Source organism: Hermetia illucens, chromosome 1 (genome assembly GCF_905115235.1).
Source record: "Hermetia illucens chromosome 1, iHerIll2.2.curated.20191125, whole genome shotgun sequence".
In the NCBI taxonomy this organism is placed as follows: Eukaryota; Metazoa; Arthropoda; class Insecta; order Diptera; family Stratiomyidae; genus Hermetia; species Hermetia illucens.
This window is the reverse complement of record NC_051849.1, coordinates 856,521-869,983: the sequence shown is the minus strand read 5'-3', so window position 1 is coordinate 869,983 and position 13,463 is coordinate 856,521. Positions and strand designations below refer to the sequence as shown.

General features: G+C 38.8%; 2 protein-coding genes across 2 annotated transcripts; both read left to right on the top strand.

The window, feature by feature from the left end:
- Nucleotides 1-148: 148 nt before the first annotated feature.
- LOC119650171 lies at nucleotides 149-10,224 on the top strand. Its single transcript, XM_038052727.1, has 4 exons — nucleotides 149-664; nucleotides 7,624-8,293; nucleotides 8,352-8,616; nucleotides 8,678-10,224. The coding sequence occupies exons 1-4, from the start codon at nucleotides 475-477 to the stop codon at nucleotides 8,873-8,875; spliced, it is 1,323 nt and encodes a 440-aa protein (XP_037908655.1). The 5' UTR covers nucleotides 149-474; the 3' UTR covers nucleotides 8,876-10,224.
- An 808-nt stretch (nucleotides 10,225-11,032) lies between these two features.
- Nucleotides 11,033-12,894, top strand: LOC119661571 (piggyBac transposable element-derived protein 4-like). The gene is made up of 3 exons (XM_038070969.1): nucleotides 11,033-11,333; nucleotides 11,393-12,110; nucleotides 12,222-12,894. Exons 1-3 carry the CDS (start codon nucleotides 11,033-11,035, stop codon nucleotides 12,892-12,894), a joined length of 1,692 nt encoding a protein of 563 aa, XP_037926897.1.
- The last annotated feature ends 569 nt before the right edge of the window (nucleotides 12,895-13,463 follow it).

Sequence of the window (13,463 nt, the reverse complement as noted above, 5' to 3'; positions counted from 1 at the left end):
AAATTTTGAATTACTTGAGAGCTTTCGGATGTGCGCCGGTCCGAAGAATTCATTAATGAAAGCGTGGTAAGTGTTGCAGTCGATTTATTCAAGCCATTTCTTTCGGAAAACCCAAACGTCGAAGTCAATACGTAAACAAGTTTTCCACTTTCCAAGACGTGGGCACTTTGGAGTCAACGCATGTGCCGTCTGTCTTGAACAATATACGAGCAACAATCACTTTTCAACCTACGTCAATGTTCATAGCTTTTCATAGTTGCTGAACTTACTTGGAGCGGACTGGATCCCCGGTTACGTACAAGTCTGTTCGCGAAGAATATATCTTTTCTTGCTTATCTTTTTTGTTTTTAACAATCCTCGCGATGTTGGCCCTTCGATTTTAATAGTTCCGAGTGCGGGTAGCGATTAGAAAGTCGCGACGTCTGCGAAAATTCTGAATCTACCGTGAGAGAAAAAACGAATTGGTGGTGTTGTATGGTTGGCTCACTATCGATTTTCCCTGACATTCGGCGCGGAGGGCGTTTTTATAATGGACAACCATATGGATGTAATGTGTACTTGAAAATGGCAATTGGAAAAATGTTCGGCTTGACCGGCGGAATCTTTTTGATTGCAATCCTTCTTCATGTGGTACCAGCAACGACGGAGATGGAGTACTTTCCAGGTAATTGCCGGGAGATAAGGACAATTGTTCTTATCGCCAGTAACTTATAAAATGAATATTTAGCATTGAATCTTTACACTGTATTGTATTGAGGTCCTATTATGAACGAAACCAACTCAAAACAAGGACTCTTTGTTTTGTTGTGGATTTCCTCACTATCTGGTGTGGCATTTATAATTCGTCGTCGTTGAATAAAAATCAGCAACTACGGCCGCATAAACAAGATTTTTACGGGTGACGTTAGTGGGCGATAATAATAACTAGTGTTTGCTCGAACAATAGGGCTTATCTGATAAGTCTAAGTTGGGTTATATTGTCTGGGTACTCATTATGTGTTATTGCCGTGTCAGCCATTTATGAACTGAACTATACATCGTGTGAACAAAGGAGATATTATCAATTGAAGAAGAACAATTACCTTCAGTTTATCAGACGGCGAATATATTACGTACATGCTTTCCCTGCGTTTCACACTTTATCGCGTTGTATGCACAAAAATATTTGCTAAAAGTGCCAAAAATCTTGGGGTTGAAGGTGTTGATTCGTCGGGCTCATGAAGAAAGGAGGATCTCTTGAGATAATAGCTTAGAATCCTCTCCTATAATAATTAAGCTACAGTTCTGAAGAAACTGGGGAGGCAAATCAATTATCAGCAATATTTGACGGCAAATTTGCTCAATTCTAAACGAGCTTTACTGGTGAAAACGGCAATTTCTTTTTGTCACAATTAACACCAGTTAACCCGTTGGGGAGTTCCGTCACCACGTACTCGAGGAGGGCGAGACCCGAGTCTGCAAGGAACTCATCTGAAGTGGCTCTGCCACGAAGCCTCACCGGAGGTTATCTTGTACCATGGGAACCGGGATGGCCCTCTGAGAGCATATGCTCCAGGAGAAATCCTGGAGAATGTGCTCTCGGCCCGGTTATTTGCGGTTGGCCCCCTAGTGGGAGTTTCATGGTGGTTGTGGTTATGCCTACATCGCGGGCAGAGCTCCTCGGAGTTCAAGCGTGGAGTTTCGCTGTACAACTCGGGTGCCGTACCCCTTAGTTGCGGCAGAGGTGTTAGATAGGCCTCGCATCCACTGGTATGAATGCTGAGCCTGCACTCAGTATAAACCAGGACCGCTGGGCTTGCATGGCGGGGCTCTGATTGTAGTCCCAAAATCAATCCGTGTCCGAAGAGGATCGTGGGATTAAGCCTTCACGGCAGGTACTCACGTTAAACCCCCAGGACTTTCGTGTCACAATTAACAACTCAGTTGTTAATTTCAGTCAATTTGCATGTGGGTGTCCGGGTGGCTGTGTGGTTGGAGGACAAGGCTGTCGTACGGAAGGACGCGGTTCAAATCTCACGGGTGCAGTGAAATTTGTATCATGATCTGACGGCGGATATCAGTCGACTCATTTGTGAATGAGTACCTGAATCAAATCAGGGTAATAATCTCGGGCGAGCGCAATACTGACCACATTGCCTCCTACAGGGCTCTGAATGAAGTACTCTAACATACTTCAAGGCCCTGCTCCAATTGGATTGTTGTTAAATTCTCCGCCTTTCTTCTCGGCCGAGCAATGACAGTCTATAATTTCAAAAACCGGGCAGCATGTAATTCGCATTGTAATTTGGTTACTCTATGGTCCCATCTGTTTTAACGTTTTCCAGGCGATCGTCTACCTCCTAGCTTGCTTTCGAATAGGCATCTATGGATTTTCATGTCGCCCATTCGATAACCATGGTCTGCTCATTGGAGCTTGCGAATTTTGATATAGGTGGCGTATTCCTACTCGCTATATGTATAAAATATAGAATTCAATCGAGATCTCGCCACTCGAATACATTGATTGCCTGCTCTGGAGCTTGGTTCATCGTGTAAACCTTGTTGCCGTAGAATAGGATTAGGTTTGATTAGCAAGCAAGATTCGTCTCTTGTTTGCTTTTTTGGTTTGTATCATGGTTTTATTCTTATCTGTTGTTTATCTTTGTTCCGAAATCTTTCGTTGTCTCGTTAAATTTTACAAAGACTCTTTTGACGCTCACTTTTTCCCTTGCCAAGAAATCATTTGCATAGGCTGCTGTTTATCCAGCAATGGTCCATTAAAATTGTTGGCATTTTTCGGGTGCTGTGCTTCATTCCGTAATCTGTTCTGAAACACCTGGGTAGCAAATTTTGATGAGCCTAATTGGCTTGATCGGCTCTAAAAATTAAGACTAAGTATTTTATGCGATCTAGCGATCTACACTGTCGTATTTTTGTTCTAGGTCAACTAATAATGTTCAAATATTTGCTTTGCCAAGAAAATCTGCCCAATTGTTGATTTTCCTGTTGAAATCTCCCTGGTCTTTGCCCACTATATTTCCTGCGAAAGGCTCCAGCCTCTCCTAGATAATTTTGACACCATGTTACAACTTTCTTTAATTTTCGAATCCGGGCTTATTGTTCTATTTATAGGGCATGTCAGACGTTTGCCGGTACTAATTATATCGTTGCGCTTAGTAATGGCTCAAAGAGCTACACTTGAACTATTGGGCTCAGCAGTTTTTCAGTCTCCTTTACGTCCTCTATCAAATTCCTTTCTGTTGTTCTTGCTTGGACTTTTAATGTGGTTCCCTTTGTCAAGTTGTAGGTGGGTCTTAATGTTATCAATTTATTATTATATGTTTGCGTTCTTAAGATTTTGTAAAAAAAAATAATGTTGTTATTTATTAAAATGTTTTCCTCTGAATATAGTCGTGAGGGGTATCAAATGAAGGATCTTGACTAGGAATTTACATCGATTGCAAAATAGGATATTGAGAGAGCAAAAAGTATAAATTTGAAGTTAGACACAATTCATTCTCAAAAATTACCCTACAGAAAAACCTGACAAAATCATTAAAAGGGCTCAAAACACTTCATACTGAAACGTTAGATATTGTCTTCTCTTTGTAGTTAAGTCTACAATTTTATTTTATGATGTATATATGTTTCAGGAGCAACTTACTCCCTTCATCAGTTCAAAGCTACTGAAAACAATTGCGATTCTACGGTTCTATTTATACTAAAAACACTAATTACCTAAATTACTTTTTAACGACAAAAAAAAAAAAATAAATTATTAACTTAATTATCTATTAATTACCGCGGCAAGTCTTATTAATTTTGAGGGGCAATAACCGGAATCTGTGTTTAATAACCGCGTCGCGTCTTCTCTCAGAATTTCTAGACTTTCCCAAGGGTCCAAGGTTGTGGTTCGGTTTGTATGCCGCAAGAGTTCAAGGTTTTCGCGTTGAATGATATGGGCTTCTTCTACTATGTGCGCTGCCACTGATGACCTTATGCACGACTTTTGTTTCCGAACACTACTTACCGCTTCCTTGATGTGTTCGTTAAATCTCGTCGTTATCAGGCGTTTCGTTTGTCCTATGTATAATTTATTGCAGTCGCTGCACGTTATTCGGTAAATCCCGCTTTTTTCGTCCGCTGCCAAAGGATCCTTAACGCCTCCCAGTAAATTCCGCAAGGTGGACGATTGACTCGAACCTACGACTTCCAGTTGGTACTTTTTTACCCAATTCCTGATGTTGTTAAATAGGTAGGAATATGGGATACTTATCCGTCTAGTGGTTACCTCCTTCTGCTGCGGAAATAGCGTTGTATAGGCATACCTATTGATGATGGCCGACACTAATAAAACTGGCATTATTACTGACAAGGACAGTGACCTGCCGAGAGATGAACGATTTAAGGCACTCTCTTCAGTTATGAGTCATACATTGAACGGCGCCTCGCGATAATGGAAATTCAAATACGTTAAAACGTTAAGCTTCCGGCTTCCGACTTGTTTCTTTCTGTAAATTTAATTAGTGTTTGGGTACTTTTCTCGTTTGGCTCCTGCGGATCAACTTTAGTTCTCCCATGCAGACGTGTTTCCCCTAAAACGCATGTTGATACTCATCGCCAAATCGTTCATTTATTCTTTGCCGGGACTGCTATCCGATAATTTTCTACGTGTTCCTTTTAGGCGATTCCAGTTCTTGTTAATATTATCATTTTTCTGATATTAATTGAGTATCTATAGGATAGGATTTTTTTTATGTTCCGATATGTTTGGAGGCCGTTTCTTTATCCTGGAGCCCTTCGACATCAAACCTAATAGCGGAGTGTGCCTCATATCTCCATTATATGCTATTAACTAGCGTTACCTTTTTTTTTTTGTAATTTCATTACTGAGACAAAATTGAAATTGCTTTTGCAGTGAGTGTTGATACTACAGGGTGCGGTAGCATAACTTCCTTTTTTCAAAACTCAATAAAAACTATTGTATGCATCGGAAAATATTTATTTATTTTTTATAATGTAGGTACATGTCTAAAGTTTTTATTTACATTGTTTTGAAGATCAAATCTGTTAGGTGACGTCCCTCATTCTCCATACATTGCGTAAACCGATTTCTGGCGTTTGTCATGACTCTTGTTAGTATAGCAGGTGTTATGTTGGCAATTTCTTCTTGGATGTTGGTCTTCAAATCTTGTAAGGTTCTTGGACGGTTCACATAAAGACGGGATTTCAAAAAACCCCATAGAAAAAAATCGCAAGAGGTCAGATCGGGAGAGTGTGCCGGCCATTCCAAATTGCCTCTAATTGAGATAAGGCGCTCTGGAAAGTGTTCCCTCAAAACAGTCATCGATGCTCTTGAAGTGTGTGCTGTTGCACCGTCTTGTTGGAACCAAGTGTCCCCCAAATCCAAATTTTCTAGCCGTGGGAAAAAAAATTCTGTAGCATGTTTACATACCGGTCCGAATTCACTGTCTCTGTAACCTCATTTTATTCAGGGACCAATAATTTCAGCTGAGGAAATTGCACACCAAACTGTGACTTTGGGTGAATGCAAAGGCTTTCGATGCAATTTTCGAGGGTTGGTGTCAGCCCAGTAGCACATGTTTTGTTTGTTAACCGACCCACAAAAATGAAAATGGGCTTCATCGCTAAAAAAAACAATAGCACCCTCGGGAACGACATCAAAAAGAAGCTCACACGCGTTCATCCGAGAATTGAAGTCACGTTTTGAAAGTTCCTGCACTATCGCCATTTTATAGGGATGAAAATGAAGATCACGAAGAATTCTTCTCACAGAACGATCGGATAGTCCAAGGGTAGATGCGTGTTTGCGCGCAGAACGTGGCGATCGCAACATTGACGCTCTCACTGCTTCAATGTTCTCAGGTGATCTAACGGGCCGAGGGACTCCAATTCTTCCTTTTGTCGCACTTGCAGTTTGTCTGAATGTAGTGACCCATGTAACAATTGATTTGCGGTCTGGGACGGGAGCCAACGGGGCTAAATTAAAGCGATTTCGAAATGCACGCTGTGTTGCAATAACCGAACATCCGCTTGAAAAGTAAACCTCAACGGCAAAGGCACGCTCCTCACTATTCCAACGCATGATGGCGACTGAACCGTGTCGGGACAAAACTTTACAGTATCCCCTCTTGAACGAGACCACTAGCGTTCCGCTATGATATCAACTAACAGAGTGGCGCGCATTTTAAAAAAGGAAGTTACGCTGCCGCCCCCTGTATATTTCCCCATCACGTGTGCACTTCCTTTCTGATGGTTTGATGTTCCAAAATCCAACCATCTTCTTGCAGGCAGTCCATGAAAACAAAAAAGCCATTACATCATCAATTTATTTATTTAATTAACGGACAACAAACAGAGAAAATTTCAATTAATTATTGTCCTCAGGAGGAGGAGAAAGCAAAAAACTTATCCTAAGTTTAAAACTACTTAAAGTAGGGAAGTTAAAAGGACCAAGCTGTTTTGCATTATAATTTCGGCAAAGCCTGGGAATCGGTGAATGAAAATAGACTTCGAGCTCCGCGAAGGGCTCGTTGAAAATGTCTGCGTTATGTGTGTTATAAGACGCAGGACGGCAGATGATCTCGTCAGCGGCGGAGCAGTCCATCAGACCCGAGGAAAGTTTAAAGAATGTGCATAGATCCAGATAGGATCTACGCTGTTGTAAGAAGGGAAGGTTCAGAAAGCGGAGGCGGGAGGGGTAATCCACACGAGGGAAGCTTTTCTTAAAGAAAAGGGAACGCGTGAATTTACGTTGCACATTTTCAAGGGCAAGACAATCACAGTTACGGGAGGGTGACCATATCACTCGAGGGTATTCCTCACGAGGGAATTGAAGAGAGCTAAGGAGGGTTGGATGGAGTCAAAATCAGAGGAGGAGCGAAGAATAAAGCCAGCGAAGAATAAAGTCAATACCAAAGCAAAAGTCTCTAGCGAATGTATTGAGAATGTTACATGTTTTGGTTGATTCCATCTATAATTTCCATGCAGTTTTCAACGCAATGCAAATATCTACAATACATTACAGTACAGATACATGCTGCTATCAGGAGCTTTCTAGATGAAGGTATACAAGCTCCTCGCATTGGGATTCGCAGTTTATGATATAGTTAATGCGAGAGTATTAAGAGGGTGACCTCTCTCCTTACACCCTTCCCGGCCAAAATCTCGAGGTCTTTTTAGAGATCTTAAGAATCATTCCCTTCTTTCATTATCTGTTAGAGAGATTGCACGAAAAAATTTAAATTTTGACTTTATTAGTTGATGCAGTGCGTATCCTCATGTAACTTTGACGAAGCATTTAACCAATGAGAGGTGGTGTTTAGAATTGTCAACTGCTCCTTCTATGTCTTTTTTCTTTCTTTCTTTTCTGCAAACGTTTTTAATCGGACCGTCAAGAGATTCACGACTCCAATGTGGCAATTTTTTCGGAATGCAATATAGCGAACCGAAATCGTTACCATGTCAATTTCTGTTTCTCTGATCAGCGCATAGGTTCTACATCATTATGCTTGCATTCATGTTGACCATTACAGCAAAAACGTTTCAGATAATGATTTAATTTTATAAATAAATAAGTTGAGTGAGGTCGGAAGTTGATTGATATTGATTTTATTTCGAAAGGTCTGCGACGACCTCCTACCGGGTTATCAAATTGGCCTCAGCCCCAAACTGATGACCTGTTCAATCAACTTAGCAGTCTAATCGAAGAGCAGGCAAGGCGTAGGTTTCAACAACAGTTGGCACAGCAACAATACTATCAAAGTCAGCACCAACATGGTTCAAACCAACAACAGAAGGTGGCAATAGAACCAGGGTTTACCTATCGTTTCCCTGAAAACTCTGTTAACAAAGACGAACCTATTCAATTCGCTGCTAATCCGTCGGATCCTCGTTATCATGAAAAGAATGTCGTGGATCTAGAAAGTCAGGATGTTTTTAAGACTAACTTGGATGGAACTCGAGATGTAGATGGAAGACTTGAGGAGCATTTAGTGTCGAAGCCAGCGGAGGATGTTCCTTACTATAAGCTCAAGCCACCAATGGATGTTAATCCAAAAGTTCCCGCTAATAATATTCGTGAAGACTTGAAGGCCCTTTTAGATAAGCTTCAAAAGGATGGACAATCGAATGCAATCGTCAATAGTGGCGTTGCTGGACTGGACAAAACGGATGTAGTAAAGAAGCATATGACCATGGACGACACTTTTGGGATGTATGTGGTTGCATTAATAGCCGGTATCAGTGCTGCGGTTACTGTTGGACTTATTGCACTTATTATTGGTTGGTACACGTAAGTCATGCAGAGTTTTGCAAAAGTTGTGAATTTATCAAAAAAATGTTTTCTTTAGACTGCACAAAAAAGCGAAGGCAGCAGCAGATGTTGAGTATCCGGCGTATGGAGTGACTGGGCCAAATAAAGACATATCACCTTCAGGCGATCGACGATTGGCACAAAGTGCTCAAATGTACCATTATCAACATCAGAAGCAGCAGATCATCGCAATGGAGAATAGGAGTAGTGGAGAAAACCCTGGAGGCTTGACTGATGTTGAAAGTGATGACGAGAATGAGGAAGGCGATTATACTGTTTACGAATGTCCTGGGCTCGCCCCTGTAAATATCTGTTTCTAATTATACAATATTTCCAATATTTGCTTTAATTTTTTTTTTTCAGACTGGTGAAATGGAAGTGAAAAATCCCCTTTTCTTGGATGATACTCCAGTAACACCCTCGACAACTACTACTGAAGTACAAAATCAACAGTCGCCTCTACCATCCCAACAGAAGCAGGAAACACAGAAGAAAGCAACAGCCAAAAAACCTTCTGACACGATTACCGATGATAACACTAAGCCAAAAAGTGGAAAGTAATCGAGTTGACTTTTTTTTAATATAACTTTGCAATTTATAGTTGAGGTGATAAAATTGACCCACAATCGTTTTCAGTTAGATCATATAATAATGAGTTCAAAAATGGGAAGCATCCTAAAGAAAACTATCAAGACTATTGGTAATTCAAGTCAATTCGTTTCTTTTAAAATATCAAAAGCGTGAAACAATTAAGAGAATCAATTTAAAATGTTTAAGGCCTAGCTTATGACGGCCTGTAAATTATGAATCTAATAGTCAATAAACTCTATTCCGAGCCTATGCAAGTTACCTTTTAAAAGCCTATTGCAGAGATGTTTATATTATTGTATTTTAGTTACGAAATCAGAATGCGCCTAATTTTCTCAATTGGAAACTTATTCTAAAAAACTATTTGGGCGTTGAAAGCGATAGTGTTTAAAGGAATAATATATTTTCATATGCGTACGAAATGGATTCCAGTCATCCGAAATCTTATAGTCATATGGATAAATAGGGGTCACGTTTTTCTTAGTAATAATATTCAACTGAGATCATGGAAATTGTGACAAGATTGTAGTTTTTATACCAAATTATTCCTTCAAATTCTCTTGCCCGGTTCCTAAAATCTCTGTTTATGATAAAGTCAGTTCACTCGAATAATTTAATTGCACAGTGGACGCTTGAGAAATGGATTATCAGCATAGTACAATAGACATTTTTCACTTATCTCGAACGCCGTACCAAATTATGAATGATGAGCTTTAAGATACTGCAGAGGGAAGAATTCTAATAGAAGAATATTGAATTGAATATCCAGCATGAGATGAGGAGCATCTCAGAAAATAATCATTATTGTCAAATATATTGAACATACACGTATAATTATATGATATGGTACTTACATATATGTAATGTCTAACTGTCTGGAATAATTATTGAATAATAGAGGAGTTAACATAGATTGATCTAGTGATTATAATTCTTGTACAGCACTAATATGGGAACTAATTTTCAGTTCGCTTTTACTTACGAAGCCTTCCATTATCTTAACTTATACACTCCTTCGAAATTCAATCTGCAAAAATACCCTCGTCCACTTGTCGGTTTGGATTTTATTTCGAATAGTTTTACGTAGGTGGGAAAACATAAAAGTGCAACATGTATAAAGTCGCAACCATGAACATTCCAAAACAGCATACTGCTCTCTCTACCTTACATATATATATATGAATATATACTACAAATATTTATAAAATTATTAACTATTCCATATATTTTATGAGTAAAGCAGATGATGTAATGAAACTATGAAACATATAGTCAGTCGACATGAATAAAATATACAATAAAGATATATGTTAACTGTAACACATGTTTTTCTTTTGAATGGGAGGAAGTTGGTAACTGTTTTCAACACCCTGCACGGAGGATATTCATTCGAAACAGGCTGGAATTTATGTTAGTTTTAAGAGTCAAAGCAATTTATGCCACATTAGAAATAATACTACCTGAAAACAGAAAATAGACAATCACTTGTTAGTGGAAACCCCATTCTTGATGATATTTGTTTAGCTATTCGCTCAATGATCGATTCAGCCTTCGAGTAGTCAAACTGTAATCGTCCATTGTATTTGAAACAAAGGTGGAAGGGGGCGGGGGGGCTTCCCAGGGCTCGAGTAAAAATGTCACCACAATTTTCACCAGACTCCCTAATAATTTTCACCCTGGTTTGGGGTCTACTACACGCATAAAGTGGTTTACTTGGAGGGAACCCCCTTAACCTTTATAACCATCCCAAAGCAAAAAAAAAAAATAAATATATTTCGATATATTTCGATAACCTTCATCCGTCCCTCGTATCAGTTTGATACGAATCGCTACTTTCACGTTCTGTATTTTGTAGTAATATTAATATTTTGACCTGCTTTTTTGGCCCAAGGAATATTTTTATGAAATTCATTAGATAATATATTTCCTTCTTTTTTATTTTTCACCCAATTGGCACAATAAAAAAAGTCACGTAAAAGCTGCTCGCGTATCAAATTGATACTACGTAATGTTATGTGTTCGGAACAGAGGTACAGTACCGACATTTGTTTTCTTGTAGCTATCAAACGAACACAGTTCTGTCTGCTTGCCAAGCGTATTTTGTGTTCACTTTCGCGTGTTATTGTCGAAATGTCGAATTTATTTGATTTCGATCCTCGTGAAGACGACGAGGAAAAAAGTGCTTTTCATCCATTTGAAACTAGTAGTGACGACGAAGAATATTTACCAGAACCGGGTGAAAATGATGAAAGTAGTGAATACGAGTCAGACGACGATGTTGTAGATAATGAACCACAGCAACATGAAACTACTTGTTCTGAACCGAAGGAGTTTGTGTTATCGAAAGATGGAAAATATTGTTATTATTTCGAGCCGCCGCCACAATTGCCGAATAGATCTAATGCTTCATTTGCTCTACATGAAACACCTGGTAAATTTTTCTTCATATTCTACTTTTTCTTGTTATGCTTGTGATATTTGCTTGAACAGGTCGAACTTTGTTGGCGTCGTCACGATGTACTGATATTTTGTCGTCTTTTCTATTATTCATGGAACCAATCGAAAAGACAATAGTTGAAATGACAAATTTATATGGATCTCGAAAATACAAGGAACTTTGGTTACCAGTTGATATTGCTTCTTTGCGCGCCTATTATGGTTTGCTAATATTAGCTGGCGTGTACAGATCGCATGGGCAATGTATAAATGAATTGTGGGATGACCAAACAGGACCACCAATCTTCCGCGCCACAATGACTTTGAAAAAATTCAAACTAATAAATGAATGCATTCGTTTCGATGACAAAGAACAGAGAAAGGGAATTCGATCAAGAGATAAATTGGCACCAATACGAAACGTTTACGACAAATGGGTGAATCGATTGAAAATGTGTTACACTGTTGGGAAAAACGTTACAGTAGATGAACAACTTGTACCATTTCGCGGTCGCTGCCCATTTACACAATATATACCATCAAAACCGCATAAATACGGTATCAAAATATGGTGTTTGTGCGATGCAAGTACATATTATGCTTGGAATCTTGAAGTATATACGGGTCGCGATCGAAATTGTAAAGCAGAAGTAAATCAAGGCCAAAGAGTTATTCTGACTCTAAGCAATCAACTGAGTTGTCGTAACATCACAACAGATAATTTTTTTACTTCACGGCAGTTGGCCCTAGAATTGAAAAAGAAACAAAACAAGTTGATTGGAACGATCAGAAAAAATCGAAAAGAAATTCCACCATTGCTGCTGCAAATGAAAAACAAACCAGTATATCATTCCGAATTTGTGTTCGATCATGATTTGCGCAGCACAATGGTCTCTTACGTACCAAAAAAGAATCGTTTTGTCACTCTATTTAGTACACTTCATGACCAGAAAAGTGTGGCTAACGACGAACAAAAAAAGCCGGAAATTATTCGATTCTATAATGCGACGAAAGGTGGTGTTGATTCTCTAGATAAACTCGTAGGCACTTATCGCTGCAAACGCAAGGTGAATCGTTGGCCATTAGCCCTTTTCTGTAACATCCTTGATACTTCAGCATACAACAGTTTCGTAATATTTATTCATCTCAACGCAGATTGGAAATATGAGAAAAAAAAGTATCGCCGTCGCTTGTACTTAGTGGAGCTCGGAAAGCAATTAGTTACACCATATATTGCGAACAGAAAAACTCGTCCTCGAACACCAAATGCAAATGCTGTTATAGATGAAATTCAGAATATTTCATCAAGATCATCATCACCAACGACATCAACATCAGCAGCGCCAACATCAACGACAAACGCATCGCGAAAATCGAATTTACCAAATTCTCAAAAACTCACGCATGCTCCGTCAGCAGGAAAACGAAGTCGTTGTGCACATTGCGAATATAAAAACAACAAAAATTTATACAGCAATCGCTGTGATAAGTGTATAACTTATGTTTGCAATGCACATCATTTCAAACTATGCACAAACTGCATTGATAAACTATAATTTAATTCATTTTTTCATTTTTTACATTTCGGGATTGAAAGTTTTTTGCGAAAATCGACTTTTTTTTTAATAAATACTTATGAACTGAATTCAATTTTTTTTAAATAAAATATTTTCGAAATATTTTATTATTTATTTTATTTTTCCAAATAAAAATAAATAAAAATGCATGAAACACGTCTACTTTCTATGGGGTATCAATTTGATACGCGAGGAACTTTAATGTGTGGGGAAATGAGGGACGGATGAAGGTTAAAATAGAATCCTGTTAAGTAGATTTTTTTTATACTTGTAAACAATTGCAGAACTATTTTTTTGGAAACATTTATATAATTGGATAGCGCAATGCTGACCACATTGCCTCCTAGTGTACCGTTACGGTCTTGAATGAAGTGCTCTAACACACTTCAAGGCCCTGATCCAACATGGATTGTTGCGCCAACGATTATTATTATTATTATTATTATTCTATTGGATATATGATATGTATACATCTATTCAAAGTTGTTAAACAATTCTGTAAACGAATAATAGTTGATCCCAATGATTTCCCTTGCTGGCATTTTTGC

What these genes read in the sequence shown, in the direction of transcription:
- LOC119650171 (XM_038052727.1), top strand. Translation starts at nt 475, where the DNA reads ATGGTTGGCTCACTATCGATTTTCCCTGACATTCGGCGCGGAGGGCGT. An exon ending in GGAGATGGAGTACTTTCCAG is followed by an intron (nt 665 to 7,623) that starts GTAATTGCCGGG and finishes TTATTTCGAAAG; the next exon opens with GTCTGCGACGACCTCCTACC. An exon ending in AATGTCCTGGGCTCGCCCCT is followed by an intron (nt 8,617 to 8,677) that starts GTAAATATCTGT and finishes TTTTTTTTTCAG; the next exon opens with ACTGGTGAAATGGAAGTGAA.
- LOC119661571 (XM_038070969.1), top strand. Translation starts at nt 11,033, where the DNA reads ATGTCGAATTTATTTGATTTCGATCCTCGTGAAGACGACGAGGAAAAA. An exon ending in TGCTCTACATGAAACACCTG is followed by an intron (nt 11,334 to 11,392) that starts GTAAATTTTTCT and finishes TTGCTTGAACAG; the next exon opens with GTCGAACTTTGTTGGCGTCG. An exon ending in TTGAAAAAGAAACAAAACAA is followed by an intron (nt 12,111 to 12,221) that starts GTTGATTGGAAC and finishes TGATTTGCGCAG; the next exon opens with CACAATGGTCTCTTACGTAC.